At 48.4% G+C, this 26,218-nt stretch overlaps 1 protein-coding gene across 3 annotated transcripts; it reads right to left on the bottom strand.

The window, feature by feature from the left end:
• Window positions 1-1,181: 1,181 nt before the first annotated feature.
• On the bottom strand, window positions 1,182-26,218 carry HAUS8 (HAUS augmin like complex subunit 8). Of its 3 annotated transcripts, none has more exons than XM_065917489.1 (11): window positions 26,168-26,218; window positions 22,140-22,201; window positions 18,794-18,849; window positions 14,747-14,828; window positions 11,841-11,933; window positions 10,823-10,914; window positions 10,142-10,207; window positions 9,876-10,034; window positions 7,977-8,118; window positions 2,914-3,055; window positions 1,182-1,591 (listed from the first exon to the last, which is right to left on the bottom strand). In XM_065917489.1, exons 1-11 carry the CDS (start codon window positions 26,194-26,196, stop codon window positions 1,405-1,407), a joined length of 1,110 nt encoding a protein of 369 aa, XP_065773561.1. In that variant the 5' UTR covers window positions 26,197-26,218; the 3' UTR covers window positions 1,182-1,404. The 3 variants fall into 3 exon arrangements, with proteins under 3 accessions (XP_065773561.1, XP_065773560.1, XP_065773562.1); XM_065917488.1 differs by lacking the exon at window positions 26,168-26,218 and adding an exon at window positions 22,763-22,812; XM_065917490.1 differs by lacking the exon at window positions 26,168-26,218 and adding an exon at window positions 22,763-22,812 and having other exon boundaries at window positions 10,841-10,914.

Below are 26,218 nucleotides of genomic sequence, written 5' to 3'. Positions count from 1 at the left end.
GGGGGACAAAAGAGAGGCTATGTTCACAGGCTTTGGGTTAAAAAGGCCACATTTCTTTAATCTAAAAGCATCATGGGGGGACTTCCCTGGTGGTCCAGTGGCTAAGACTTGGAGCTCCCAACGCAGGGGCCTGGGTTAGACCTCTGGTCAGGGAACTAAGATCCCACATGCCAAGGGGCACCTAAGGCCACGTACTGCAACTACTGAACCTGCGTCCCACAGCGAGAGAGCCCACACAGCCAAAAGTTAAACGGTAAATTTTAAAAATGATAAAAATATTTTTTCAATGATAAAAACTTAAGAATAATGTAAACAAAAAGTAAGTGCCATGGGGATGGATCCTACATCTCACTGGGCACCGCTCCCCGCCCTGGTGTCCCAGCACAGAAGGTGTGTAGACAGGAGGCACGCGGGAACCAGGAAGACTGCCCGGCCTACGTGGGGAGCACGGGAGCCAGGCACGGGCTGGACGCGGTCCCTGTGCCACATTCCTGAGTGGGGTGCAGACGGCAGCTACAAGACCCTGTAGGAGTGCCCCCAGCACGGCCACCAGGGCTCTGGACTGCATGGAGAATCTCCACTTGAGGGCCAACTCCTAACCCGCTGTCGGTCATTCAGCAGAACCACCCGGTGACTGAGGACATGAAGCCATCTTGAGAGTGAAATATAGCTGACTCTTGAGCAGCACTGGGTTAGAGGCTCCACAATCAAAAATCTTCACAGAATTTATGCCTCCGTACCCACAAGTTCTGAAATGTGGATTCTCCCCACCAAGGACTGCATCATGCTACACAGTATTTGAGCTTCCCTGGTGGCTCAGTGGTAAAGAATCCGTCTGCAATGCAGGAGACATGGGTTCAGTCCTTGGGTTCAAAAGGTCCCCTGGAGGAGGAAATGGCAACCCACTCCAGTATTCTTGCCTGGGAAATCCCATGGACAGAGGAGCCTGGTGGGCTGCAGTCCATGGGGTCACAAAAGAGTCAGAAAAGACTCAGCAACTAAACCATCATGTAGTATTTACTACTGAAAAAGATCCATGTATAAGTGACCTGGAGTTCAAACCTACACTGTTCAAGGGTCAACTGGTCATAATGTCTGGGAGGTTCTGAGGCTCAGGACCAGGTTTTCAGAAAAAGCTGGGACAACACGCGCCTTCTTCTGCCCCTTACAGAAAAGCCAAGTTTCCATTGCAAAACAGTTTTATTTGTTAAGTTATCAAATGAGATTACCACACAAAAATAACTACATGGCTAGGCTAAGTACATAAAGTGCTCAAGTTTCAAGAACCTGGGCGGGTCGCGGCAGGTTCCCCGCCCTCGGAACAAGGGACACAGGACATGCTTCCTTCCCCGTGGGGTGCAGTGATGTCCTTGCTTGGGGTGGGGACACACTCTGCATGTGGACTCACAGCTCATCCTGGCCAAAGAGGCTCCTGACCTCTTCCTGAGTTTCCCCGCCAGTGGCCTCCGTGGGATTAAAATACCACCGGCTGAGGGCCTTGGGGCTCTGGGCCTCTTCCCAGACCTCCTGGTTGATTAAGGCTGCCTCTTTACTTGCCTCGGCGGAAAGTTCCAGAACCTGGTCGAAGCTCCTGCATCAACAAGAAGACGATGGAATCTTTTCACCACCCCTACAAGCTTGCCCGAGTGCCTATGAGGCTGCCACATGGGGGAGACAGGTTCAGGGTGACCCTCCTTGGGCTCGTGGGAAAGCGTGGGTGAGTAAGATTTGTCTGAGCAGAACTCAAACAGCAAAGCCTCTAGAACAGGACTGGCCAGGTGTGAAGGAAAAGAGTGGCTTGCTCGACAAATATTTAAGGAGTACCAACACCGTGCCAGGAACCGTCCTAAGGGCGGGAGGCAGAGCCATGAACGGGGCACCGTCCCAGGGATCCCACGACATACACAGCGGTGGGGAAGCGGGCATAAAACATGCTTTCCATTCGTGTGTTTTCCATTCACTCCAGTGACCCTCGTTCCCATTCCCAAATGAGCATGTTTCCCATTCACCCCTGTGACCCTGGTAACCTAGAACCTGTTGGCGTGTCTGATTTCACCCCAGGCACACAGAGTGAGGTGATGGCATAGCAGGTGGTGTTTATCATGAGGACCTTTCAAACTTTTCAGGCACCTTGGGAAGTACATTTGGCATCGTAAAGGAGAAGAAAACTAGATTCTCTTTTGGAAGAGCTGGAGGAAAGCCCAATGATTAGAAAAGTCCCGTGGGTGGGGGCAGGCAGGCAACTTTGTGGGATTGGCCAAGGGCTGTATGGACCTGGGCCCTGGTTACACAAGGGCGCCTGTTTGTGAAAGCCATCGTCACCACCTGTGGCTTTTCTACATGTATTTAGACATTAATAAGAGGTTCCAAGATCTCTCAAAGCCACTGTTCTGAAAAACACATAAAGACCAATCTAAGGGTCCCTGATGTGCTATGTTACCCTGGGGAAGTGACCGCCCCTTTCTATTTTGGCTGCTCAAGAACACACACAGGGGACTTCCCTGGTGGTCTAGTGGTTAAGACTTCACCTTCCAATGCAAGGGGTGTGGATTCAACCCCTGGTTGGGGCGCTAAGATTCCACATGGCTCCCATGCCAAAAAACCAAAAAACATCAAACAGAAGCAATGCTGTAACAAACTCAATAAAGACTTAAAAACCGTCCACATCCAACAACAAAAACAAAAAATTTCTTAGAAAAAGAACATACACCGGGTTTTCTTGGGTTGCAAGAATCTTGCTCTCTCCCTGCCTCGCTGAACCTTTGTACCCTTGGCCCCTGGAAATATCAGAGCTGCCCACCCTCCGGAGCACAGCAAACCCTCCACAGGGCAGCTGCCAACAGCCCCTCTCTGCCCGAAGGGGAGGTGTCAGGGAGGGGTGCTATCTTTTTCTTAAACTATTTTCTGCAATACCTTCGGAGCTCCAGGTCCTTCTTCTGGATCACCTCCCTGAGTTCCCTCATCATGTCAAATGCCTTCACATTGTCTTCTGAGCTGCCAATGCCAAGTGCTCCCAGCAGATGGCGTGTGGTCGTCAATTCCCGCTGCAACTCGTCTGGAGGGAAAAAGGGGTCGTCAACCAGTTTCAAGGCGCCCCAAGCAATGGACACACGAGCTGGGTGGCCACCTAGATTTTTCTCCTTTTGCTGGAATGCTCTCATGTGATGCCAGAATTGTGAAAGGCTTGAAGGAAGAAAGGGCAGTGAAGGAAGACATTCGTGCACGGGCACCGCCTCTGTGCCCCTTTGCCTGAGATCACAGGGGCCTGAGATGATGGGTCAGGTGTGTCTGCCATCCAGGAAGTTACGGAAACATACCTGAAATGGCATACTGGTGTCCTCTCTATAGAAATGAATGCATAAGACAGAGAAGATCTGGGCGAGAAGTAACTTAAGAACAAACCCGTGGTTTCCATTCCCCGGTCCCACCACTTTTGCGCCCGCTCCCCACATCACCCCCATGTAGAAAGCCATCTGCAAGAGCACTGGGTCCCCCACCTGCTCTAGCAAAACCAGCATTTCTGAGTCTGGTACAAGTCCCAACACTACACGCCACAACTGTACGTTATAACACTTGGGGACCCTTATAAGGGTTCTTCTTATCAACACACATCTTTGCCGACAGACTGAACTGTGTCCTCCCCAAAAGCCATGTTCAGGTCTTAATCTCAGGTACCTATGAGGGTGATCTAGCTGGAAATGAGGTCTCCAGAGATGTAACTGAATTAGAACGAGGTCATTAGAGAGGGGCCTAATCCAGCAACTGGTGTTCTTGTAAGAAAGGGGGAGTTTAGATAAGGAGTCTCAGAAACAAGGTCATGTGAAGACAGAGGCAGTGCCGCAACACTGTAATAAAAAACAAAAAACAAAGCCAAAATAAACTTAATAACAATAGGGATTTCCCTGGCGGTCCAGAGGTTCGGAAACCGCCTGCCAACGCAAGGGACATGGGTTTGATCCCTGATCTTCAGTTGCCTCGGGGCAACTAAGCCGTACGCCACAAGTCCTAAAGACTGTGCACCTACAGCTCGTGGTCAGAAACAAGGAGCCCACACACAGAAACGAGAGGAGCCCCCTGCTTCCGACAACTAGAGAAAACCACAAATACCCAGTGCAGCCAAAAAGAAAATAAATCATTAAATATAAAACAAATAAAAGGAACAGCTGGGGAAAAAAGGAGAGAGAGGGGCAGAGTTTGGAGAAATGCTCCACCAGAGAACACCTGCCAGAACACTGAAGCCAGGAGAGAGGCACTCTCCACCAGAGATTCCAGAAGCATCCAACCCCAATGTGGCCCCCTCAACGGGGAGGGAACACTTATCTGTTGTTTTCAGCCACCCCGTTTGTGCTATTTTGTTACAGAAGCCCTAGGAAACTAACAGTCCCCAATCCCAACTCCTCCCAACTGTCTAAGGAATTTATCAGACATGGAGACCGAGAGTTACAAATAAAATTAGAAACCTGGACAGGGATGATGGTTCAACAAGGCTCATTTTTCAAGGTCCTGTGCCATACATATACTATTTCACATTGGAAAAGGCTTGATTTTACATCAGCTTCAAACAAAGCATATGCAAGTGGCTCATGAGAACTCAGCTTAGAAATGACCAAACTCTATGCCATGTGAACCAACAATCTCACTCCCGGGCATTTATCTAGACGAAACTTTAATTCAAAAAGATACTCGCACTCCTACCGTCATAGCAGCACTATTCACAACAGCCAAGACACAGAAGAGACCTAAGTGTCCACCAGCAGGTGAATGAGTAAAGATGACGGACATATACACACAGCGGGATACGACTGCGTCATGAAAAAACATGAACTATGCCACTGCAGCAGCATGGACGGGCCCAGGGTCATCACACTCGGGCAATGAGCCAGGCAAAGACAAACGTCATATGTCACCCACTATGGTGGAATGTAAAAGAAAAATGGGTACAAATGAACTTATCTACAAAAGAGAAACAGGCTCACAGACACAAGAATAGACTGGTGGTTACCAAGCAGCAGTGGGTTGGGAGAGAGATGTAGTGAAGTCTGGGATTCAGTTCAGTTTAGTTCAGTTGCTCAGTCGGGTTCAACTCTTTGTGACCCCATGGACTACAGCAACGCCAGGCTTCCCTATGCAGCACCAACTCCCGGAGCTTGCTCAAACTCACATCTATCGAGTCAGTGATGCCATCCAACCATCTCATCCTCTGTTGTCCCCTTCTCCTCCTGCCTTCAGTCTTTCCCAGTATCAGGGTCTTTTACAATGAGTCAGTTCTTCTCATTAGGTGGCCAAAGTATTGGAGTTTCAGCTTCAGCATCAGTCCTTCCAATGAATATTCAGGACTGATTTCCTTTAGGATTGACTGTTTTGATCTCCTTGCAGTCCAAGGAACTCTCAATAGTCTTCTGCAACACCACAGTTCAAAAGCATCAATTCTTCAGCACTCAGCTTTCTTTATGGCCCAGCTCTCACATCCATACATGACAACTGAAAAAACCATAGCTTTAACTATATGGACCTTTGTCAGCAAAGTAATGTCTCTGGCTTTTTAATATCCCGTGTAGGTTGGTCATAGCTTTTCTTCCAAGGAGCCAAGGTCTTTTAATTTCATGGCCGCAGTTACCATCTGTAGTATTTTGGAGCCCCCCAAAAATAAAGTCTGTCACTGTTTCCATTGTTTCCCCATCTATTTGCCATGAAATGATGGGACTGGATGCCATAATGGTAGGAATGTTGAGTTTTAAACCAACTTTTTCCACTCTTCTCTTTCACTTCCATCAAGAGGCTCTTTAGTTCTTCTTCACTCTCTTCCATAAGGGTGGTGTTGTCTGCGTATCTGAGGTAATTGATATTTCTCCCAGCAATCTTGATTACAGTTTTCACTTCATCCAGCCCGGCATTTCGCACAATGTACTCTGCAGAGAAGTTAAATAAGCAGGGTGACAATACCTTGACGTAACAAAGCCCTCTTTTTCCAACTTGGAACCAGTCTGTTGTTTCATGTCCGGTTCTAACTGTTGCTTCTTGACCTGTGTATAGATTTCTCAGGAGGCAGGTCAGGTGGTCTGGTATTCCTATCTCTTGAAGAATTTTCCAATTTGTTGTGATCCACACAGTCAAAGGCTCTGGCATAGTCAATAAAGTAGAAGTAGATGTTTTTCTGGAACTCTCTTGTTTTTTTGATGATCAAACGGATGTTGGCAATTTGATCTGTTGCTCATCTATCTTTTCTAAATCCAGCTTGAACATCTGGAAATTCAAAGTTTACGTACTGTTGCAGCCTGGCTTGGAGAATTTTGGGCATTACTTTACTAGTGTGTGAGATGGGTGCAATTGTGCAGTAGTTTGAGCATTCTTTGGCATTGCCTTTCTTTGGGACTGGAATGAAAACTGACCTTTTCCAGTCCTGTGGCCACTGCTGAGTTTTCCAAATTTGCTGGCACTGGAGTGCAGTACTTTTACACTTTTGATGATGCAGCACTTTTACATCTTTTAGGATTTGAAATAGCTCAACCAGAATTCCACCACTAGCTTTGTACATAATGATGCTTCCTAAGGCCCACCTGACTTCACATTCCAGGATGTCTAGCTCTAGGTAAGTGATCACACTATCATGGTTATCTCAGTCATGAAGACCTTTTCTGTATAGTTCTTCTGTGTAATTTTGCCACCTCTTCTTAATAACTTCTGTTAGGTCCATACCATTTCTGTCCTTTACTGTGTCCATCTTTACATGAAATGTTCCCTTGGTATCTCTAATTTTCTTGACGAGATCTCTAGTCTTTCCCATTCTATTGTTTTCCTCTATTTCTTTGCAATGATCACTGAGTAAGAAGTTTGGATTAGTAGATGCAAACAAAGCATATATAGAACGATAAAGCAATATGGCCCCGCTGGGGAAGTATATGCAGTATCCTGTGAGTAACCGTAACGGCTGCTAAGTCGTGTCAGTCGCGTCTGACTCTGTGCGACCCCACAGACGGCAGCCCACCAGGCCCCTGTCCCTGGGATTCTCCAGGCAAGAATACTGGAGTGGGCTGCCATTTCCTTCTCCATAACCATGATGGAAGAGAATATAAAAAATGATTTTTTTTTATACACACACACACATATATGTAGAGTTGAACTGGGCTTCCCTGGTGGCTCAGCAGTAAAGAACCTCTCCGCCAAAGCAGGAGACCTAGGTTCGATCACTGGATGGGGAAGATCCCCTGGAGGAAGAAATGGCAACCCACTCCAGTATTCTTGCCTGGAGAATCCCATGGACAGAGGAGCCTGGTGGGCTACAGTCCATGGGGTCACAAAGAGTCAGACATGACCAAGCACACACGCATGGCTGAATCACTTTGCTGCACAGCAGAAATTAACACAACACCAATTCAATTATACTTAAATGAGGAAGGAAGGAAGGAAGGAAGGGAGATAGAAAGTGGGAGAGAAAGGAAGGAAGGAAGGAGGCAAACTCTAGGGCAGCTGAAAACTTGCGTGAGAAAGAGACTTGTTCTAAAGAGAACCGTAGGGTCTTGGATGGTGCTCTTCACACCTGCCAACTTCTTCAAGTGAAGTATTAGATGGGAACGCCCTACGGGAAAGATACCATCTCCGCTCTGCTTAGAAGACAGGACAAGGCAGGGGGTGGTGGCCCTGTGGTTTCCCAGCTGCCAAAGCACCTCACTAGATCTGCCCCAGGTTGAGAGAAGGCAGGTTCCCCAGCATGCCTTTCAGGACGGGAGATCACTGGAGGGTCATCCTACAAACCTGGGTTCAAATCCCAGCGCATCTCTGACTCGGGACCCGACCCTGAGCAAACGTCAGCCTCGCCGGCCCCCCGCATCCTCTGTCATTTGACGGGGGACACATCATCTCCTTGTGAGGAGGCCTGGGACATGACACAGAGGGATAAAGGCACCCAGGACCCAGGAGATGCCAACAAGCGGCAGTGGCTTGTCCCGCCCCTTGCCCAACAGCCGCCCAGCTCTCACCTAGGAAGAGCTGCCTGTCTCCATCCAGGTGGACTGATTTCACGGGCAGCTCATGCCGTGTGGTGTCCAGGGCCGTTGCGAATGTCTTGTACTGTTCCCGAAAGCGGCTGGCCACAGCCTCCAAGGGGCTCAGCATCTCAATCTGCAGGCAGGGAAGGAAGAGCCTATGAGATGAAGCCCTGCGCTCCCCTCCCTGCAAGTTCACAGGACGGCACATGTGAGGTAGATTCAGTACTGTTCTGGGACTTCCCTGGGGGTCCAGAGGTGAAGACTCCACACTTAGAGTGCTTCCACTGCAGGGGATGTGGGTTCAATCCCTGGTTGGGGAATCTCAGATCCCACAGGCTGCACAGTGCAGGCAAAAGTACAAGAAAATAAAAATAAAGAAACTGATTGTTGTTCAGTCGCTAAGTCGTGTCCGAGTCTTTGAAAGCCCCTGGACTGCAGCACTCCAGGCTCCTCTGCCCTCCACTATCTCCCCAAGCTTGCTCAGTTTCCTGTCCATCGAGTCAGTGATGCGGATACCACCATTTAAGAACTGGCCGCACCATTCAGAACATCTGATTAGACAAACCTTAATAAAAAGACGCAGCACTGGCCCTGCCAGGTCTCCCTGGGCAGCTTCCGGGGGGGCGGGCTCTCCCCGGTTCCAGTCGGCCGGGAGCAAGGTGGCCCAGGCCTCCTCACCAGGAACATGTGCTGGCCTTCCAGCATGTTCCAGGGCTGAGCCCTCGACTGGGATCACGGTGGACCCAGGAAGGCTGGGCCCTCCTGTTTCAGAGCATGGAGTTGATAGGCCGCCACCCACCAAGGCCATGCCTGCCAAGCCTTCTTTCCTCATACACGCTGTCTGGGGGTTGTAAGGATTCCTTTGTGTGATTATCTTTTCTTTTTATTCTACTGTGAGGTCCAGGAGGACAGGGACCCCGTTTTCAGCTTGGGGCCAGGCCACAGGGAACACTCACGAGCATGTGCTGGGTGTCACGGGCTGGGCTTGTTCTCACAAACTCCTTGGTTGATACCCCAACCCCCAGCACCTCAGAACGTGACCTGACCTGGAGACTTTACAGAGGTAATCCAGTTAAGGTGGGGTCATTAAGCTGGGCCCTGATCAGTATGACAGGTGTCCTCATTAAAGGGGGCAATGTGGAGACTGACGCTCACGGGGAGAAGGCCAGGTGACAATAAGACCCAGGGAGCAGATGGCCGCTGACAAGCCAAGGACAGAGCCTGGAATATATCCTTCCCTCACAGCCCATGGATGGAACCCACCCTGCTGACACCTTGATCTCAGATGCACAGCCTCCAGAATGAAGGGAGAAATAAGTGTCAGTTGTTTAAGCTGCCACCCCATCTGTTGTCCTTTGTTATGGTGGCCCCAGACACACACTTCCTGGGTGAGGAGCCCCATTTCCTGATCGACACTTCCTAGGTTCCCAGGGTTCACTGGGACCTCCCTTAACATGGACATTCCTGTCCATTCAGCACCAAGCTTGAATCTCCCACCAGCACCCTGGCCCACCTGGGCCGACCAGAGCACGTCTCTTTTTTTTTCTGGCCACACCCCATGGCACGTGGGACCTGTTTCCCAACCAGGGATGGAATGCATGCCCCGGGGCACTGGAAGGTGGAGTGTTAACCAGCAGACCACTGGAGAAGTCCCAGTGCCCATGTGTGCTAAAGAGATAGGCCCATTGGCAGGTTGGTTCTGACACTGTTCTGACATTACCGCCACGTCCTCTGATAAACTGCCACATAGAAATACCCAGTGGTGTCAAAAGCCGAGCACAGAGCTGAAGCCAAGTGAGGAGGGACACTCACAATAAAGGCTCTCTCTGACCCCCCCCGAAGGATGACGCTGCTGGGACACGAGGCTCGGAGGCCGTGGTCACCCCTGACCTGTGCATCCAGGAAGTCCTCCAGCTCCCTCTTCTTCTGACAGAGGAGAAGCCTGCGCTTCAACTCATAAGCCTTCTTCTGGAGTTTCTCTTTCTCTTTACACAATATTTCTAGGTTCTTTTCTGCCTGTTCTTCGAATGCAGACAGGCCATTCTCCATCTGGGAAATGCAAAGCAAAAGTTCAGGCCAGAGAGGACCCTGCCTCCATGGCTGACAGAGGCCACCCTTCCATCTGCAACGCAGAGGAAAAGAGGCTCCATCCTTACCCTCACGGTCAGCAGGGTCAGAAGGAGAGTCTGGGACTCCATCATTTCCATCGCTTGTGACAGATCCTTCAGAAAAGAAAAAGATATTCCCAGTTCCCCAAGAACTGATATAAATCCAGTTCTCTCCCCCTAGGAGAGAAGGGGCAGAACCCTAACCCATATGCACCATCTTCAAACTAGTAATCTGCTGTTTCTTGACTGTGTATCACCAAGCGGGTTCTATTTTCTCACTTCGTCTTTTGGGGCCTCTGTGAAAGGACGAGGGTGCTCTTTGGTCCCTTTCTGGCAGTTGGGTGGTCTAGTGCCAGCTGGACGGCACCCACCAACCCAGTGACCCACCAGAACCAGGACTAGGGGTTCCCCCATGGGTGAGACCACAGCCCAGCCACCTTCCCTGCCATGGTCGGGACCTAGCCTATAGACTGCCTGAGTGTGGCGCCAGAAAACCAGACCCCAATCTCATTTTTCACATGACCCTGAACTTTATCTCCTCCCAGAGGTGTATACTTGGGAAGATGAAACTGTAAATCCTCTAAGAATGTTGTGGTTTTTGTCCTAAAAGACATAGCTGGCTTGTTCGCTCTTGGAGCAAGGCACTGAGGGGCGCCTGGCATAAGGCAGGAGTTGGGACAGACTTAGTCAACCTGCAGCAGCAGCTTCCCTCTGATTCCAGACACTCACTGGGCTCTTTTCACTCACGGTGGAAGATGATGACAACTCAGCTTTCTTTGACTTTTTTTTAAATTGCGGAGTCTTTCGGACCACACTTTTATCTAAGATGAAGAAAAGTGTTATCCATAAAGGGAAAGACATAGGCCACCCAATGTTCACTGCAGCACTATTTACAAGAGCCAAGACATGTAAGCAACTAAATGTCCATAGACAGATGAATGGATAAAGAAGATGTGGTACGTATCTGGGGCTTTCCTAGCAGCTCAGATGGTAACGACTCTGCCTGCAATGCAGGCGACCTAGGTGCGATTCCTGGGTTGGAAAGATCCCCTGGAGAAGGAAATGCCAACCCACTCCAGATTTCTTGCCTGGAAAATCCTGTGGACAGAGGAGCTTGGCGGGCTACAGTCCATGGGGTCGCAAAGAGTCAGACGTGACTAAGCGACTAACACTGGTATATATCTACAATGGAATATCATTCGGCTATAAAAAGAAGGAAATAATTCTATTTGCAGCAACATGGGTGGACCTAGAGATTATCATACTAAAGAAGTCAGACAGAGAAAGACAAATATCATATGATATCACTTAATGTGGAATCTGAAAAAAAAAAAAACAACTTATATACAAAATGGAAACAGACCCACTGACAGAGAAAACAAACTTGTGGTTACCAAAGAGGAAAGGTGGGGGGGGATAAATTAGGAAGTTGGAATTAATTAACATTTAAAACAGATACCCAATAAGGACCTACTGTACACAAGGGAACTATACTCAGTATAACAGGGAGGTCTGTATTTTATAATAACATATAAGGAAAAAGAATCTACACAAATACAATCTTTATATATATATATGTATATATATGAATCACTGTGTTATATATCTGAAACTTACACAACCACTGTAAATCAACTATACTTTAAAAAAGCAAGTGTTTCTAAGGTGAGAAGAGCAGACTTCGGAAGACCTCAGGGAGGCACGGCAAGCCCCGTCGGGGAATGGACGGGGACAGTGAAGGACTCACCATGAATGGCCGAGAGATCCAGGTCAGACAAGGCAGTGTCATGCCCATCCAGCAAGGTAGACTGCAGGTTGCCTTTGTTGCCTCCACTGCCATCTACGAGACTCAAGGAGAATTCCGCGAGTCAGCACAGTTAGCAAGATGCTCTACACCTAAGCCTGGAAGCAGGAAACTTTTCTCTACAATACCACCTGCTTCCAAAAGTTGTTTCTTGTAAAGAAGGCTGAAAAACCTTTGGAAATTCCCACCCACCAACTTGAATATATTTTAAAGAAGAACTAGAAAAGAGAGGCATTCTTTATGACCAAAAGACACAAATAAGCCTTTCTGCCTAGTTTAAATAAAAGATGCTGTGTACATATGAACGTATAAAAGATAAATAGACCTAAGACCTACTCTATAGCACAGAGAACTACACTCAATAGTTTGTAATGACCTATAAGGGAAAAGAATTGGAAAAAGAACAGACATAATATAGAACAGACACTTAGTATAGAATAGACATTTAGTATACGTATAACTAAATCACTGGGCTTTACAGTTGAAACTAATACACTGTTAAATCAATTATCCTTCAATAAAAATACAAAAATAGGGAATTCCCTGGCAGTCCAGTGGTGAGGAATCCACGCTCTCACTGCTAGGGCCCTGGGCTTGACCCTGGTTGTAGAACCAAGATCCTGAAAGCTGTGTGGTGCAGTGAAAAATAAATAAAGAAAAACAAAATAAACTTATAAACAAACAAACAAGACGCTTTGCGCAGAGAGTTCTCCAGACAAGAACACTGGAGTGGGTAGCCATTCCCTTCTCCTAGGGGATCTTTCCAACCCAGGGATCGATCCTCGGTCTCCTGCACTGCAGGCAGATTCTGCCATCTGAGTCACCAGAGAAAGCCAAGAGTCCAATAGAATGCAATATACATGTTCTGCCCTCTGCTCTTTTTCTCTCTTTCTCTTGTAGCTTCATTTTTTAGCCTCTATTTAAAAATGTGAAATTACACCTTGTACTGTCTAAAATGGGCATTTGGTGAACTGCAGGTTTCAATTAAACAAGGTTTCCAGAAGGCTGCAGAATGAGCAAATAGTATATAAAATACAGTCATGTTAGCAAGTAAACAGAAAACTCTTCAATGAACAACTATGCAGTTGAGGAAACAAAAGTAAAGTGACAAAAAGTATAGATGGTGGTACCTTTTGTGTTCAAATGTTCATTAGATAAACAAAACTCTATCAAGAGCAGTTGGTTGCTTCCTAGGTGAGGAATGGGAACTAGAGGTAGGAGATGGTGACTTTTTCTGTTTCCACTGGTTGAATGTTCTGTCATCTGCCTGTATAGCATTTCCATTAAAAGTAATTTCCTATCAAGCCATACAGTGGAACTCAAGCAGTCCCTCTAAATTATCATGGCTATGTTTAAATTATAATTCTGTCTTGGCACTACTGACATGGTGGGGGGGGTGTCGTGTAGATCATTCTTTGTGGGACCATCCTGTGTTCTGAGGGTATCAATCTCTGGCCTCTACCCACCAGCATCCCATACCTCCCCCTTCGATAATCCCAGCTGAGAACCCTGAGTTATAAATGTGGCAGGCCCAGTTTTTGGCCCCTCTGACCATGCCAGCTTTCCCAGCCTCACACATGGCCCTCAACCCAACTGTGCGGGAAAAGACTAGAAGGCTGGCTCCAGCTCCATGTGCCTGCTTCTCAGTCGTGCCTGGGTCAAGGAACAGGATAATTTCTGACAAACAGCTGAAACAGGATCAGCAAGTTGCAGCCTGCAGGCCAAATCTGGCCCACTTCCTGTGTTTGTTAATGAAGTTTTATTAAGACACAGACATGCCCATTTGTGTACACATGGTCTGTGGCTATTTTCACGCTGAGAAAGGCAGAGTTAACTGTTTGGTGACAGAGGCTGTCTGGTCTGCAAAGTCTAAAATATTTACCACTGGCTCAGAAAGCTTTGCTGACCCTTGATCTAAACAATAAAGCAGGAAATCTAAGTCGGAAAAGAACATATTTAGTTTTCTCCTATGAGAGTCAAAGTTATTGCCATTTTGAATGAGAGTTTGTGGGCCAAGAAAGCTTTGCTTTTTGTGAATTGCTCTTCTACAAGAGAACACCTGCCCACTACCACTGGTGAGGCAGGCACAGGAGGAGTTGGATGATGTGCTACTTTGGGGAGGAGGCTTCCCCAACTTCTAGAATGAGCACACTGACTAGGACTGAATAGCAAATACACCAATAATAATCCTCTAAAGTAGGTCATGGGTGAGCTTCTGCCCTCCTGGGCTACATTCCCCCTTTTCCTTGGTCACACGGCATGTAGGATCTTAGTTCCCTGACCAGTGATCAAACTCATGCCCCATCCCTCAACTCCCGTGGAAGCACAGTCTTAACCACTGGACCGCTAAGGAAGTCCCCATTACCCATTTTTAAAATAACCAACACATGACATGTCTACAATCAGAAAATGTGAAAGTGTTTCGTATCGCTCTGGTGATAGCTTTTAGGGGACGATCCAACCCAAGATAGTGAGAGGCAGGAGGAGGGTGTGGGCTCATACCCTCTCTGAAAGTCCTGCTCTCAGAGATCTGGTGGGGAAATGGTCACGTGAGCAAGGAACTGGGGCCACAATGGAGCACCATGACGGCCTTGTGGCTCTTCTCTGGGGCCGCCCGGCAAGGAAGGGACCGGCCCCCTCGTTCCTCTGCCATCCCCTGCAGCTCCTCACACATCCCAAATCAGTCTTTATACTGAAACTCTCTGCCTAGTTCCTTTCCTTCATGCTCCCCATGAAGGATGAAGGAAAGGGAGTTTTAACTCAGCATACTTAGAAACAAAATTTACCACCATGCTCATCACCATCTGAGCCTCAGAGCTCTTTCACGCCCTCCCTGCATCTTTACCCACCTTTGCTCTTTTGGAGCTGGCTGGATTTTGTTCCACCTTCAGGCATCGTCCCACCGGCCTTTAATGCATCTGCTGCAGAAGCCTGTTAGGGGAATATGTGACCTTCAGGGGACAAGACACCTTCCATCCTGCCGTCTGCAAAGCCTGCATTTGGTCTTACTTGGAGGCAAGGGGATAGACTCAAGGAGTTCTGACATTTAACCGCATATAAACAGGATGAGGGCTTCCCAGGCAGTGCTAGTGGTGAAGAACCCACCTGCCAATGCAGGAGACATAAGAGATGTGGTTCAGTCCCTGGGTTGGGAAGATTCTCTGGAGGGCATGGCAACCCACTCCAATATTCTTGCCTGGAGGACCCCACTGGCAGAGGAGCCAGGCAGGCTACAATCCATGGGGCAACAGAGAGTGGGACATGAGTGAAGCAGCTTAGCATGAAAGCCCACACAAAGAGGATAAATGTTACTTTTTTCAAAAAGGATACCCTCATATCCATTGAACATAGGAAACAATCAAAAATTTGCTGGCAGTGGTATCTGACATGGCAGATTACAGATGACTGATTTTCTGTATACTTTTTAGTATTGCCCAGTTTTACAGAGAGAATATATTAATTCGGTAGTCAGAAAAAAACAAAGCTTCTGTACAGGTCTTACTCTTCAAAAATTATAAAAAAGCAAGGAACACTTGGGGCTGGCAAGCCATCATAGTAATATAAAAGCAAAAAGAAAACCTTGTAAAGAGTGAAAATATTCTGATGTACAGACACCACTCCTATTCAGCCTCCCAACGGAGATCTGAGAATAAGAAATAAAAGGCAAGCGAGTTGCAAAAGAAAAAAGAAAACTCCCTTCTTGCAGACAGGATACTTCACATTGAAAATCCCAAGAGAGGTTTAGAACCACTGCTAAAATTAGAAAGTAAGTTTAGTAAGTTTGCAGGATACAGGGCCAATATAAAAAGATACTTCTAGCAATGAACAACTTTGCGACCCCATGGACTGTAGCCCACCAGGCTCCTTTGTCCATGGGATTATCCAGGCATGAATACTGAATGGGTTGCCATCTTCTCCGCCAGGGGACCTTCCTGAACCCAGGGATCAAGACTGGGCTTCCTGCATTGCAGGTGGATTCTTTTACCACTAAGCCACCTAGGAAGCCCCCCCGTATGCTGGACACCTAAAACCAATACAATGTTATATGTGAATTATTTCTTAATTTAAAAAATTAATAAAATCTCATCACAGAAAAAAACAAATTAAAGAAAGAAAAGACAGTATCTTGTATAACAGCATTAAAAACCACCAAATACTTAGGTATAAACCTAACCAAACATGGAGAAGATCTGTATGCTGAGAATTACAAAATACTGATGAAGGAAATCTAACAAAAACAAATAAATGGAGAGGAATACCATGTTCATAGATTGAAAGACTTGGGTGTTTTTAGGATGTTATTCTCCCTAAATTGGTACACAGACTCAGTATAATTAAAATTCCAGAACCTTTGGTAGGAAATGGCAATATAAGTCTGAAATTTGTACAGAAAGGCAAAGGAACTAGAAAAACCAGTTTTGGAAAAGAACAGAGTGGGAGAATTCACAGGATCCAACTTTAAGACTTACTACAAAACTATGTAACCTGGGCGGTATATAAATGGCCAAAGGACAGGCACACAGAACAGTGGAAAAGAACAGAGGCTAGAAAAGATGCACACATGTACAGGCAATTACTTTGCAACAGAGGTGATGAGACATACAGTGGGGAAAGGAGAGTCATTTCAACAAATGGCGCTGGATATGAGGACATCTGTACACTTAAAAATGAACTTGAATTCCATCATCACTGCAGATACAAAAATTAATTCAAAATGGATCCCAGACCTAAATATAAAACCTAAAACTTTAAAACTCAGTGGAGAAAACATGGGAGAAAATGTTTGTGATCTGGGCTGAGGCAAAGGTTTCTCAGCTAAGACACCAAAAGCACATTCCGTAAAAGCAGATATTGACAAAGTTCATCGGAAATGAGAACATCTGCTGTTCACAAGACACTTAAGAGAACAGAAAGCCAAGTCACACACTGGAAAAAAAACATTTGCAAATCACCACAAAGGGTTGATATTGAGGACATAGAAAGAACTCTCACAACTCAAGGATGAGAAAAAGAAAAACACCTAATTTTTTTAAATGGGCAAAAGATGTGAAAGGACACATCACCAAAGATATAGGAACGGTCAATAAGTGCATGAAAAGATGCTCAGTATCATCAGCTGTTACGGAGATGCGATTTAAACCCACAGTGAGATGCCCTGTCACACCCACTAGGACAGGGTCGTCTTAAAGCAATCACTCTCCTCTGTGGCTGCAGCCTCCCTGGGTAAGTCAGGCAGTCTCTTACAAAGTCAAACACACAATTCCCTTAGAATTCCCTTCTCGGGAGAGATGCCAACACATCCATGCAGAATCCTGAACAGCGATGTTTAAGGTGGCTTTACTCAGAACTGCCAAAAACGGGAAACAAACCCGATGTCCTTTGCCAGGGAACGGCTGAGCACGCTGTGGCCTGTCCGTGCAGTGGAATATCAGCCAGCAAAGGAACCAGCACTAACTGTACAGGGCAGGCAGGGCGACCTTTACGTGAGAGCGGCCAGTCTACAAGAGGCTGCATCCTGGATGGTGCCTTTAAAAGATCTTCTGGAAAACCTGAGCTACAGGGACAGAAAACAAATCGTGGTTGCCTGGGATGGGGAAGGGCTGGTTCCATCAGAGCACAAGGGGTCTTGGAGGTGACAGACTTCTCCATCTTGACTGTGGTGGGTCTGTGACTCGATGCACTGGTCAAAACTCACAGAACTGTATGCTGAAAAGAGTGATGCTTCCTTTATGGAAACTACACCTTAATTTAAAAGATGAAAAAAAAGAAAACAGAGAAGCTCTTAAAAATCTAAAATACTATATAAGCATGCAGACACATGGGGGTGCTGTAACCAAGCTGGCCAGGGAATTTTAAAATTATGAAGTGTGGACTGTTAGCCCTTGTTGAAAATTACTTCAGTAATGTAAACCACAGACTCTGGGTCCAGATGCATCATTTTAGGTTCATCAGCTGTAAACACGTCACACTCTAGTGTGAGATGTTGACAACAGGGAGGATAGGCATGTGAGGGGGTGGAGTGGGGGTGATGTATGGGAAACCTCTGTACTTTCCACTCAGTTTTGCTTTGACACTCAAATTGCTCTAAAAAAATTAAGTCCATTAAAAAAAAAAAATCACCCCAAGCAGCGTATCAGTTGGCACAAAGGTATCCTTTTCCTTCAGGCCAGGTCTTAAATCATGTTACTTAAGAAAGAACCTGCCATTCACCCTACCAGAATAAAAGAAAGGCAGTAGAAATAAATATTTAACTAAACTTTATCAAATCATATTATTTTTTCCAAATCATAAACAAAGACTTGAAAAATGGGGTAACACAAACCTTATACACACTGGCGGTTGGTACACGCTGAAACAAAACATCACTGGGTAACCTAAGGACTGTTTTCATTAAACATCACACAAAGTGGGTTCTCAGACTGTTCAATGTTTTCTGCTGTCATTTTCAATGGCCTCATCATCCTTGTGGTGTGGCTAGAAGGTAAGTCACTAAGCCCTTCCTGTAACACTGGGCGATTCAGGCACGTCATTTTTCCCTGCAGTCTTTCTCTCACACCCTACAGGTATTCTTTATGACACCAGCCAAGGCCAGGGAACTGTGTGCCAGGCATCAGAAGGAACTGCTTCAGGACAGAATCCAGAAAGGAATTACTGTGTTGAGAGACAGGAATAACTTTATGATTCACTAGAGCTCACAGCTCTGCAAAGGGAATTCTCTAAGTGATCAGCCACCCACAACAGAGATTCATGCCTTGGCACGATGGGCGTGACAGTCCCAAAGGCAAACTGGGCCAAACCCCTGAAATGTTTCCTTTAGGACCAGGCTGTGTCTGGCTGGTGCAACTTGTCTCAGAATTCCAAGTTCAGAACTGTTTCAAATGTACGTTATATGTTACCTTTCTGGGGGCTTTCTTTTCATACTGCAAGTACCGCGACTCCACTATCCTTCCACCTGTAAAAGACACACAGTTGGTTTATAATAAAACCACAGCATGAGGTGTTAACGATCCACCAGGTAAGAAGGATGCCAACACTCCACCCCGAAAGCTGGGCACTATCAGCCCTCCCTGCTCAGCCTTGAGCATGTATGAGACATCTATTGTATGCAAGAACACGTACGAGATACCTCCTGTATACAAGGGCTTCCCAGGTGATTCAGCCATGAAGAACCTGCCTGCCAATGCAGGAGGCGTAGGAGACGTGGATTTGATCCCTGGGTCAGGAAGATTGCCTGGAGAAGGGAATGGCCACCCACTCCAGTATTCTTGCCTGGGAAATCCCATGGACAGAGGAGCCTGGCAGGCTAGTCCCAAGGGTCACAGAGAGCTGGACACAACTGATTGATGGAACGCGCGCACGCGCGCGCACACACACACACACACACTCTGTACACAAGTGCTTGGGCTAGACCCTCTCTCTCTCTCTCTCTCTCTCTCTCTCTCTCTCTCTCTCTCTCACACACACACACACTCTGTACACAAGTGCTTGGGCTAGACTCTCTCTCTCTCTCTCTCTCTCTCTCTCTCTCTCTCTCTCACACACACACACTCTGTACACAAGTGCTTGGGCTAGAGGCGGAGCCACAGAGACCCGAGAAACTATGATCAAGGAAGAGCAAGGGGGCTTCCCTGGCGGCTCAGTGGTAAAGAACCCACCTGCTAATGCAGGACACCGGGTTCAATCCCTGACCCCACATGGCTTGGAGAACTAAGCTGGGGCGCCGAGCCTGTGCTCTGAAGCCCGGGAACCACAGCTACTGAAGCCCCCAGCACCCTACAGCCTGCATTCGGCAAGAGAAGCCACTGCAGCGACAAGCCTGACACTGTAACTAGAGCGTAGCCCCCGCGCACCGAAACTAGAGAAGAGCCCATGCAGCATCGAAGATACAGCACAGCCAGAAATAAATAGGCAAATAAAATTACTTTTTTAAAAAAGGAAGAGCAGGAATATGTGCCAACGGTAAGAACAGAAAGTGGACTCATGGCAGGGCAGGGAAAGGAATAAAGAGCTTCCAAGGTGGCCACCTAGGAATTCCCTGGTGGTGCAGTAGTTAGGACTCCGGGTTCAATACCTGCTTGGGGGAACTGAGAGCCCACAAACCCTGCCACATGGCCAGAAAAAGGCAAAGATGGCCACCTGTTTACTTTCTCCTCCCGCCCCAACTTGCTCTGTGTGCTGTGACCCCCAATTGCCCTTCTCCCACCCAAGCCCGCCTATGACCCAACCATGGTACTGCCTGTTACATCCCCCAAACCCACTCCTAGCTCAGGACTGCTCCCCTGAGACTCACTCAGTACCAACACCCTTCTGGAACACAGCCATATTCGCTGGTCAAAGTCCAGCCCCACGTCCCCTTCCTCACCTGACCCTGGGACACTGAAGGTGGATGGAGGAAACCCACATGTCCCCTCCATCCTCCAGGGGCTCTCACTGCACACCCAGTGCTCACCCCCAGTTCTCTGCTCCGACCGTCCACCTCCTACCCCGGGCCGTCCCTTCGGTCAGCCGGTGACACCTTCCCTACTTCACCGGGAAGACAAAAGCAGTCCCAGGAGGCCCGCCCAAGTGGGCATCCAGCTGCCTCCCAACCTCAGGGCCATACCCTGGGCTCCCCCGTGTGATGGAACTTCTGTGCTTGGGGGTAAAGCAAACCCCCAGCTCTGGGTGCTGGGGCCCAGCCCTTACCCAGTTAGGAAACTGCCCTGGCAAACCCACTCCCCCAGCACTGCCCTGTATCGCCCCACTTCCTCTCTCCAAGGGTCACACTGTTCATTCTCCCTCCACTCCAACCCCCGTCCCCTCCCACTTCTCTGCTCCCCTTTACTATGCTGGCTCCTCCTCCTTTCCTCCCTGCTTCCCTGGAATCCCCCCACTCCCCAGTCTGGCCCTCACAATCACAAGGCCACCAAAGAAATTCCTTCCGGCCAACCCCCTGAGGTGTCCGAGCTCCGAAGCCCAGTGGGCCGCTCTCAGTGCTCGTTCTGAGGCAGCAGCAGTGGGCAGCACGCTGGCCGCACCCTCCTCTCTGACGCACTGTGTCCTCCAGGCTCACCGCCCTGCAGCAGCTACAACAGGCTGTCCTGTGGGTCCCGTGTCCCCTGTTCCTCAAGCTAGCAGGCTGGAGGCAGAGCTGGTGGTCGCCCCAGGCAGGCCCCAGGCAGGGAAGAGCCGTGCCTGCAGGGAGAGTGGGCTCAGTCAGTCAGGCAGGCAGGACGCACCGAGGGTCCAGGTCAGAACAGGCAGGGTCCAGGGCGGAGAATCAAGCCACACGTGGGCTCAGCCGCCAGGTGTCTGGCAAGGGACTGGGGCGAAGGACACCCCTAGTTTCAGGTGGAGATCATAATGTGCCGGGTCTAATACCATCAACAAAGGATTTGACTCATCTAGGAAGGAGATTCTGGGTTCCCTGCACAATTGAAAAACAGCTTCAAGTTGCTGGAAAATAGAATGCACCTGCTTGTTCTCAACAGTGATGGGTTTTCCAAACAAGCAATGTTATAAGGAAGGATATAATTTGTGTCCAAGAACTAGACCATGTGTAAACAGGACAGATGTTACAGACCAGGTAACATAAACCTCCAGTCACTGGGGAACTAGAATTCTGCTCCAAATTCTCTGACAGCCACACTGATGCAGGGCATAAAAATACTTCAGTCTAACAGAGGTTTGAGCTGCAACGTGGGAGAACCTTGGGTCTACCACCCAAACTGGGTACTGCCAAGAGTCAAGGGCTGTTGACGGTGACCCCAGACACACAGGTGGACTTCAGACACGTGGGTACCCCCAAGAGACTGACACACTTATTCAGAAACAAACTGTGATGTTTTATAACAAATTCAGCTCAGACTCTCCTCACCCACTCTCACCAGTGGGTGTCCCTGGCACAACCCGAGACCCACATGGCCAGAAAGGCCCACTGCCCTAAGCAACCCCCACCAGGGCCTGCTGCACCCTTGGCTGCAGGGCTGGGTGACCAAACTCTGGGTCCCCAAAGGTGTGACTAGAAAGAAGGAAAGTCCCAGCTCTCCTGCTCTGACCTGTTTTTTCCTTTTTCCCCAGAAGCACTTACTGTGGGGCGGTGGGGGGGGGGGGGAGATCACTTTTTTTTTGGCCAAGCCTGCAACATGTAGGATCTTAGTTCCCTGATCAGTGCCCACTGCATTGGCAGTTCCACAGAAGTCCAAAACTCACTTAATTTCAGTGAATTCCATTTCAAAAGATAGATTCTCCAATGTTACTCACCTTGTGTCCTTCCTTTGCTCCTAGCACCCCTAGCAGTACTGGGGCCCACGGCAGGAGGCTTCCTAAAAGAGAGGAACGGGAGAAGGGAGGTCTTGTTAATGCAGGTGGATAAAAAGCTCTGGGAAGCCACCCCGGAGGCTGGGCTTCCTTGGGACAGCCTTGTCCCAGCACCCACCCCTCGTGCCCACCTCTGCAAGGTGGGGCTACCTCCACGGGACGAGGGATTCTGGGTCCCAGCCTTGTCACCTGGGGAGAACACCTAAGAAGAGCAAGCTTTTCTTTGCTGGCTGGGCCATGTGGCATGCGGGACCTCAGTCCCCCCACCAGGGATTGAACCCAAGCCCCCTGTGACTCAGGTGTGGAGTTTTAACTGCTGGACCGCCAGGGAAGGCCCAAGATCAAGCATTTTTGCCGAGTCTGAACGATCTCAACTTCACTGATTCATCAGACGTTTGTGTGCCAACTGTATACCACTGAGGATACATGGTAAATAGTAGTCTAGGTTTCTCCTCTGAGAGGGATAACCAGCAATTTCCTATCAGGCAAGTGTGAAGAGGGAACGCCCAAGACCGGTAAAGGGGTGGGGGTTGGGGGTGAGTGACAAGTACCATTCATTAACTCACATACGTGACGAAGGACATTCCCAGACAGGGATCATCAAGGTCAAGGGCTCAGGAGCCCTTGAGGAGAGGGCACAGAGAATGATGTGGAAACTGGAATCGGTAAGACCCAGTGTCTCAGGAGTAAAGAATCTACCTGCCAATGGAGGAAACGTGGGATTGACCCCTGAGTCAGGAAGACCCTCTGGAGGAGGAAATGACAACCCGCTTCAGTACTCTTGCCTGGGACAATCTCATGGACGGGAGGCCTGGAGTCGCAAAAGAGTTGGACACAACTCAGCAACTAAACAATAAGAGCCCTATGGCTTAGCTGGAGAAGACTGAATTTAAGGAGGCGGTGAGGGATGACAAAAACACTGCATCCCAAGAGCGAGGCGGGCAGGAGGTACTTGATAAATATTGTCAGCTAACCCTAACCCTAACTCAGGAGTGCTTGCTGAAGGGCAAGTTTGACCCTAGGAGACATTTGGCAGTGTCTGAACACCCGTGATGGTCACAACAGAAGGGACTGCTATCAGCCTAGTGGGAGAGACCAATGCTCAACACCCCGCAATGCACAGGACTGCGCCTATCACAGAGATGACCCTGCTCCAGATGTCAACACTACCAAGGTTGGGGGACCCCTGAGGTGGTGAAGGAGTGATTGGCAGCGTGGGAGGCAAGTCTGCTGCAAAACTCCTGTCAAAAAATTACGAACCCTGATGGGAGTCAGGGGGAGAATGAATACATGTTTGTGTATGGCTAGTCCCTTCGCTGTTCGCCTGAAACTATCACAACACTGTTAATCGGCTATACCTCAAGACAAAATTAAAAAAAAAAAAATGAACCCTGAATATTCTTCAACCCTAAAAAGGAAAGAAGTACTGATACGTGTTGAAGCAAATAAATCTCAAAAATGTTGTCCTGAGTCAAAGAAGCCAGGCACTTAACATCACGCGTTGCATGATTCCATTGATAGTAAATATCCAGAACAGGCTAATCCATAGAGACGGAAAGCAGAGTGCTCAAGAGAGAAGGATACCTATATATGTATGTAATTATGCCTGATTTGAGTTGATGTATGGCAGAGACCACTACAGCGGGATGCCAGGCAGGAGTCTGGCCGCTGTCAATCCTCCTGACGTCACAAGACAGGCTCCACTGGTGACAGTGGGGCTGGGCCCCTTGTTCAGCTCAGGGTGGCCACCTTCCTGGTTACAGGTCCTGATCCAAGGTGAGACCCAGGCCGGGGGACCTCCAAGCCACAGTGGGGAGAGGCAACTTAACAAATGCTGGCTGGGTGCCAGGTGCTCTGCCCCTTCATGGAGTGTTCCTAACCCCGCAGACACCTAATTGTTGGCCTGCTTTCTCTCTGTCTTCCAGGCAAGGACCTGGGATTTATACAGGCCACTCCTAGGGAGTCTCAGAGCTGGAAAGAGACAGAGTAAAGATTCCCTCTGGGCTACTCAGGTGGTGCTAGTGGTAAAGAACCTGCCTGTTGATGCAGGAGATAGAAGAGACGAGGGCTTGATCCCTGGGTCGGGAAAATCCCCTGGAGGAGGGCATGGCAACACACTCCAGTATTCTTGCCTGGGGAATCGCATGGACAGAGGAGCCTGGCAGGCTACAGTCCACAGAGTCTCAAAAGACTCGGACATGACTGAAGAGACTTAGACAGACAGACACACACACACGGATTCCCTCTGGAGTCTGTGCCAGGGCTCTGGAGACAAAGCAAAGGGACTTAGGCCAAACCTGCAGGGACCTGGAGGGTTGGGGAAAGGGGGGCACTACACCTGTGCCAGCCTCAAGTGCTTCCCCCAAACTTCAGAGAGGCTAATGTCAACCTCACAGTTAGGACAAGGGGCCATGGAATAAACACAAGTGATTTATTTCAGGCGGCCCGCTAAATTTTCATGTGCACAGGCACAATAAACCTTGGTGGAATAAACAAAGCCTTGTGAGACATGGAGTATTTCCTGTCATATCAATAAACAAGGACATCCCGGTCATCAATGATTCCAGTCCTCCAGGGCACTCAGGAAGGAGACAAATACATAGGCAACCCAGCAGCCATTAGGCCACAACAACTCCACATGGGGAGCCCTGAAGAACTCAGTGCAGGATCCTGGCCCTAGACAGCTGAGATGAATACGAAAGGAATGATTTCAGTGAGCCTAGAATCTTGCATCTTTCCCTACATATAAAAGCACTAGATTCCTTAATTTGAGACACCTGGTTTTCTTTAATTCACAATAATCTCTTGACGTTCAGGCTATCTGCCCTTTGTTACCAACTGTTGAGTCCTGCCCCCCAGGCCACTGGAGGCCTTGCACCAAGACCACAGACACGAAGCCCAGAACCAAGGTCACCTCTGAAACTGACGGAGCCCCTTTGTAACCACTGTAAAAGCCCACCTGCTATGATCATCACCAGCAGGGTTCTAGATCCCGAATTAGGCACAAAAAATTAGGTACAGCCCACAGCTGTGCCCTAACCAATCACCTAACGCCAACCTTCCAGCAGGAATTTTCTTGGTCTTGAGGCTATAAAACTTGGCTATTAATCCATGAAACCTGTCAACCCACTTGCTGCATTTGCAGCGCCCTCATTATCTCTGCTCTTTGCTCTTAATAAACTCACTCCCTTCTGAAATGCTCTCTGTCTGGAAACTCTTTTCCAACTGGAGCTCAGACTGCCTCAACACAAATTTTCATATTATTTGACTCCTCCCTGTCCCTTCAGAGCAGTTTTCTCACGGTTACCTGAGATGCTGCCTCCCAGGCTTAAGTCCTAAACATTTCCGCTGAATAAAACATAACTCTCAACTTCCAGGTTGTGACTATTTTTTAACTTGACACCCGGAATCACACCTGGCAAGAGGGAAGTATTCCACATCTGTCTCTTGCTGTGTGAGCCTGGGCAAATGGTCTTTCCTCCCGAAGCTTCCATCGTCTCATTTGTAAATGAGGAACACAGGATTTAAAAAAAAAAATGTAGATGAAAGGAGATATTTCAGCGGTTCAACAGCTGTCCATTACAAAAAAGATAATTGGAAGAACTACGGATCACATTTAGTAGCGAGGCACGGCTCTAAACCACACACTAGGCGGCGGCGTCATCAGCCAGGTTTCTCCAGGGAGGAAAGCGAGGCACAGAGAGGTTAAGTCACTCGCCAGAGGACGCTCCGGATGGAAACTTCTGACCAGGGACTCGAACTCGTCCTCGGGTCCTGCGCCCACGCTCCCCAGCATGCACAAGGCCGCGTCCCACCTCCCAGAACCCGCGCAGCTCGGTGGTTCTTGGAGGGGCTCAGATTCGAACTCACCCCGAAGACATTTACCTCCCCAGCTTCGCGGCCCCTCAGTCCCCAGACCTCGACTACAGCCCTCCAGCTAACACCCACAAACCCAGGTCCGCACAACTTACGCAGCGCCCCGCCCCAAGGTATCCGCCATTTTCCCGCCTTCCACTCAAAGG

This window comes from Muntiacus reevesi, chromosome 1, assembly GCF_963930625.1.
Source record: "Muntiacus reevesi chromosome 1, mMunRee1.1, whole genome shotgun sequence".
Lineage (NCBI taxonomy): Eukaryota > Metazoa > Chordata > Mammalia > Artiodactyla > Cervidae > Muntiacus > Muntiacus reevesi.
The sequence above is the reverse complement of the archived record's forward strand: the minus strand, read 5'-3'. Positions and strand labels throughout refer to the sequence as shown.

What these genes read in the sequence shown, in the direction of transcription:
- HAUS8 (XM_065917488.1), bottom strand. Translation starts at nt 22,797, where the DNA reads ATGATCCCTGTCTGGGAATGTCCTTCGTCACGTAT. An exon ending in TGACCCTGCTGACCGTGAGG is followed by an intron (nt 10,035 to 10,141) that starts GTAAGGATGGAG and finishes TGCATTTCCCAG; the next exon opens with ATGGAGAATGGCCTGTCTGC. An exon ending in AGACAGGCAGCTCTTCCTAG is followed by an intron (nt 3,056 to 7,976) that starts GTGAGAGCTGGG and finishes TTTTCCCTCCAG; the next exon opens with ACGAGTTGCAGCGGGAATTG.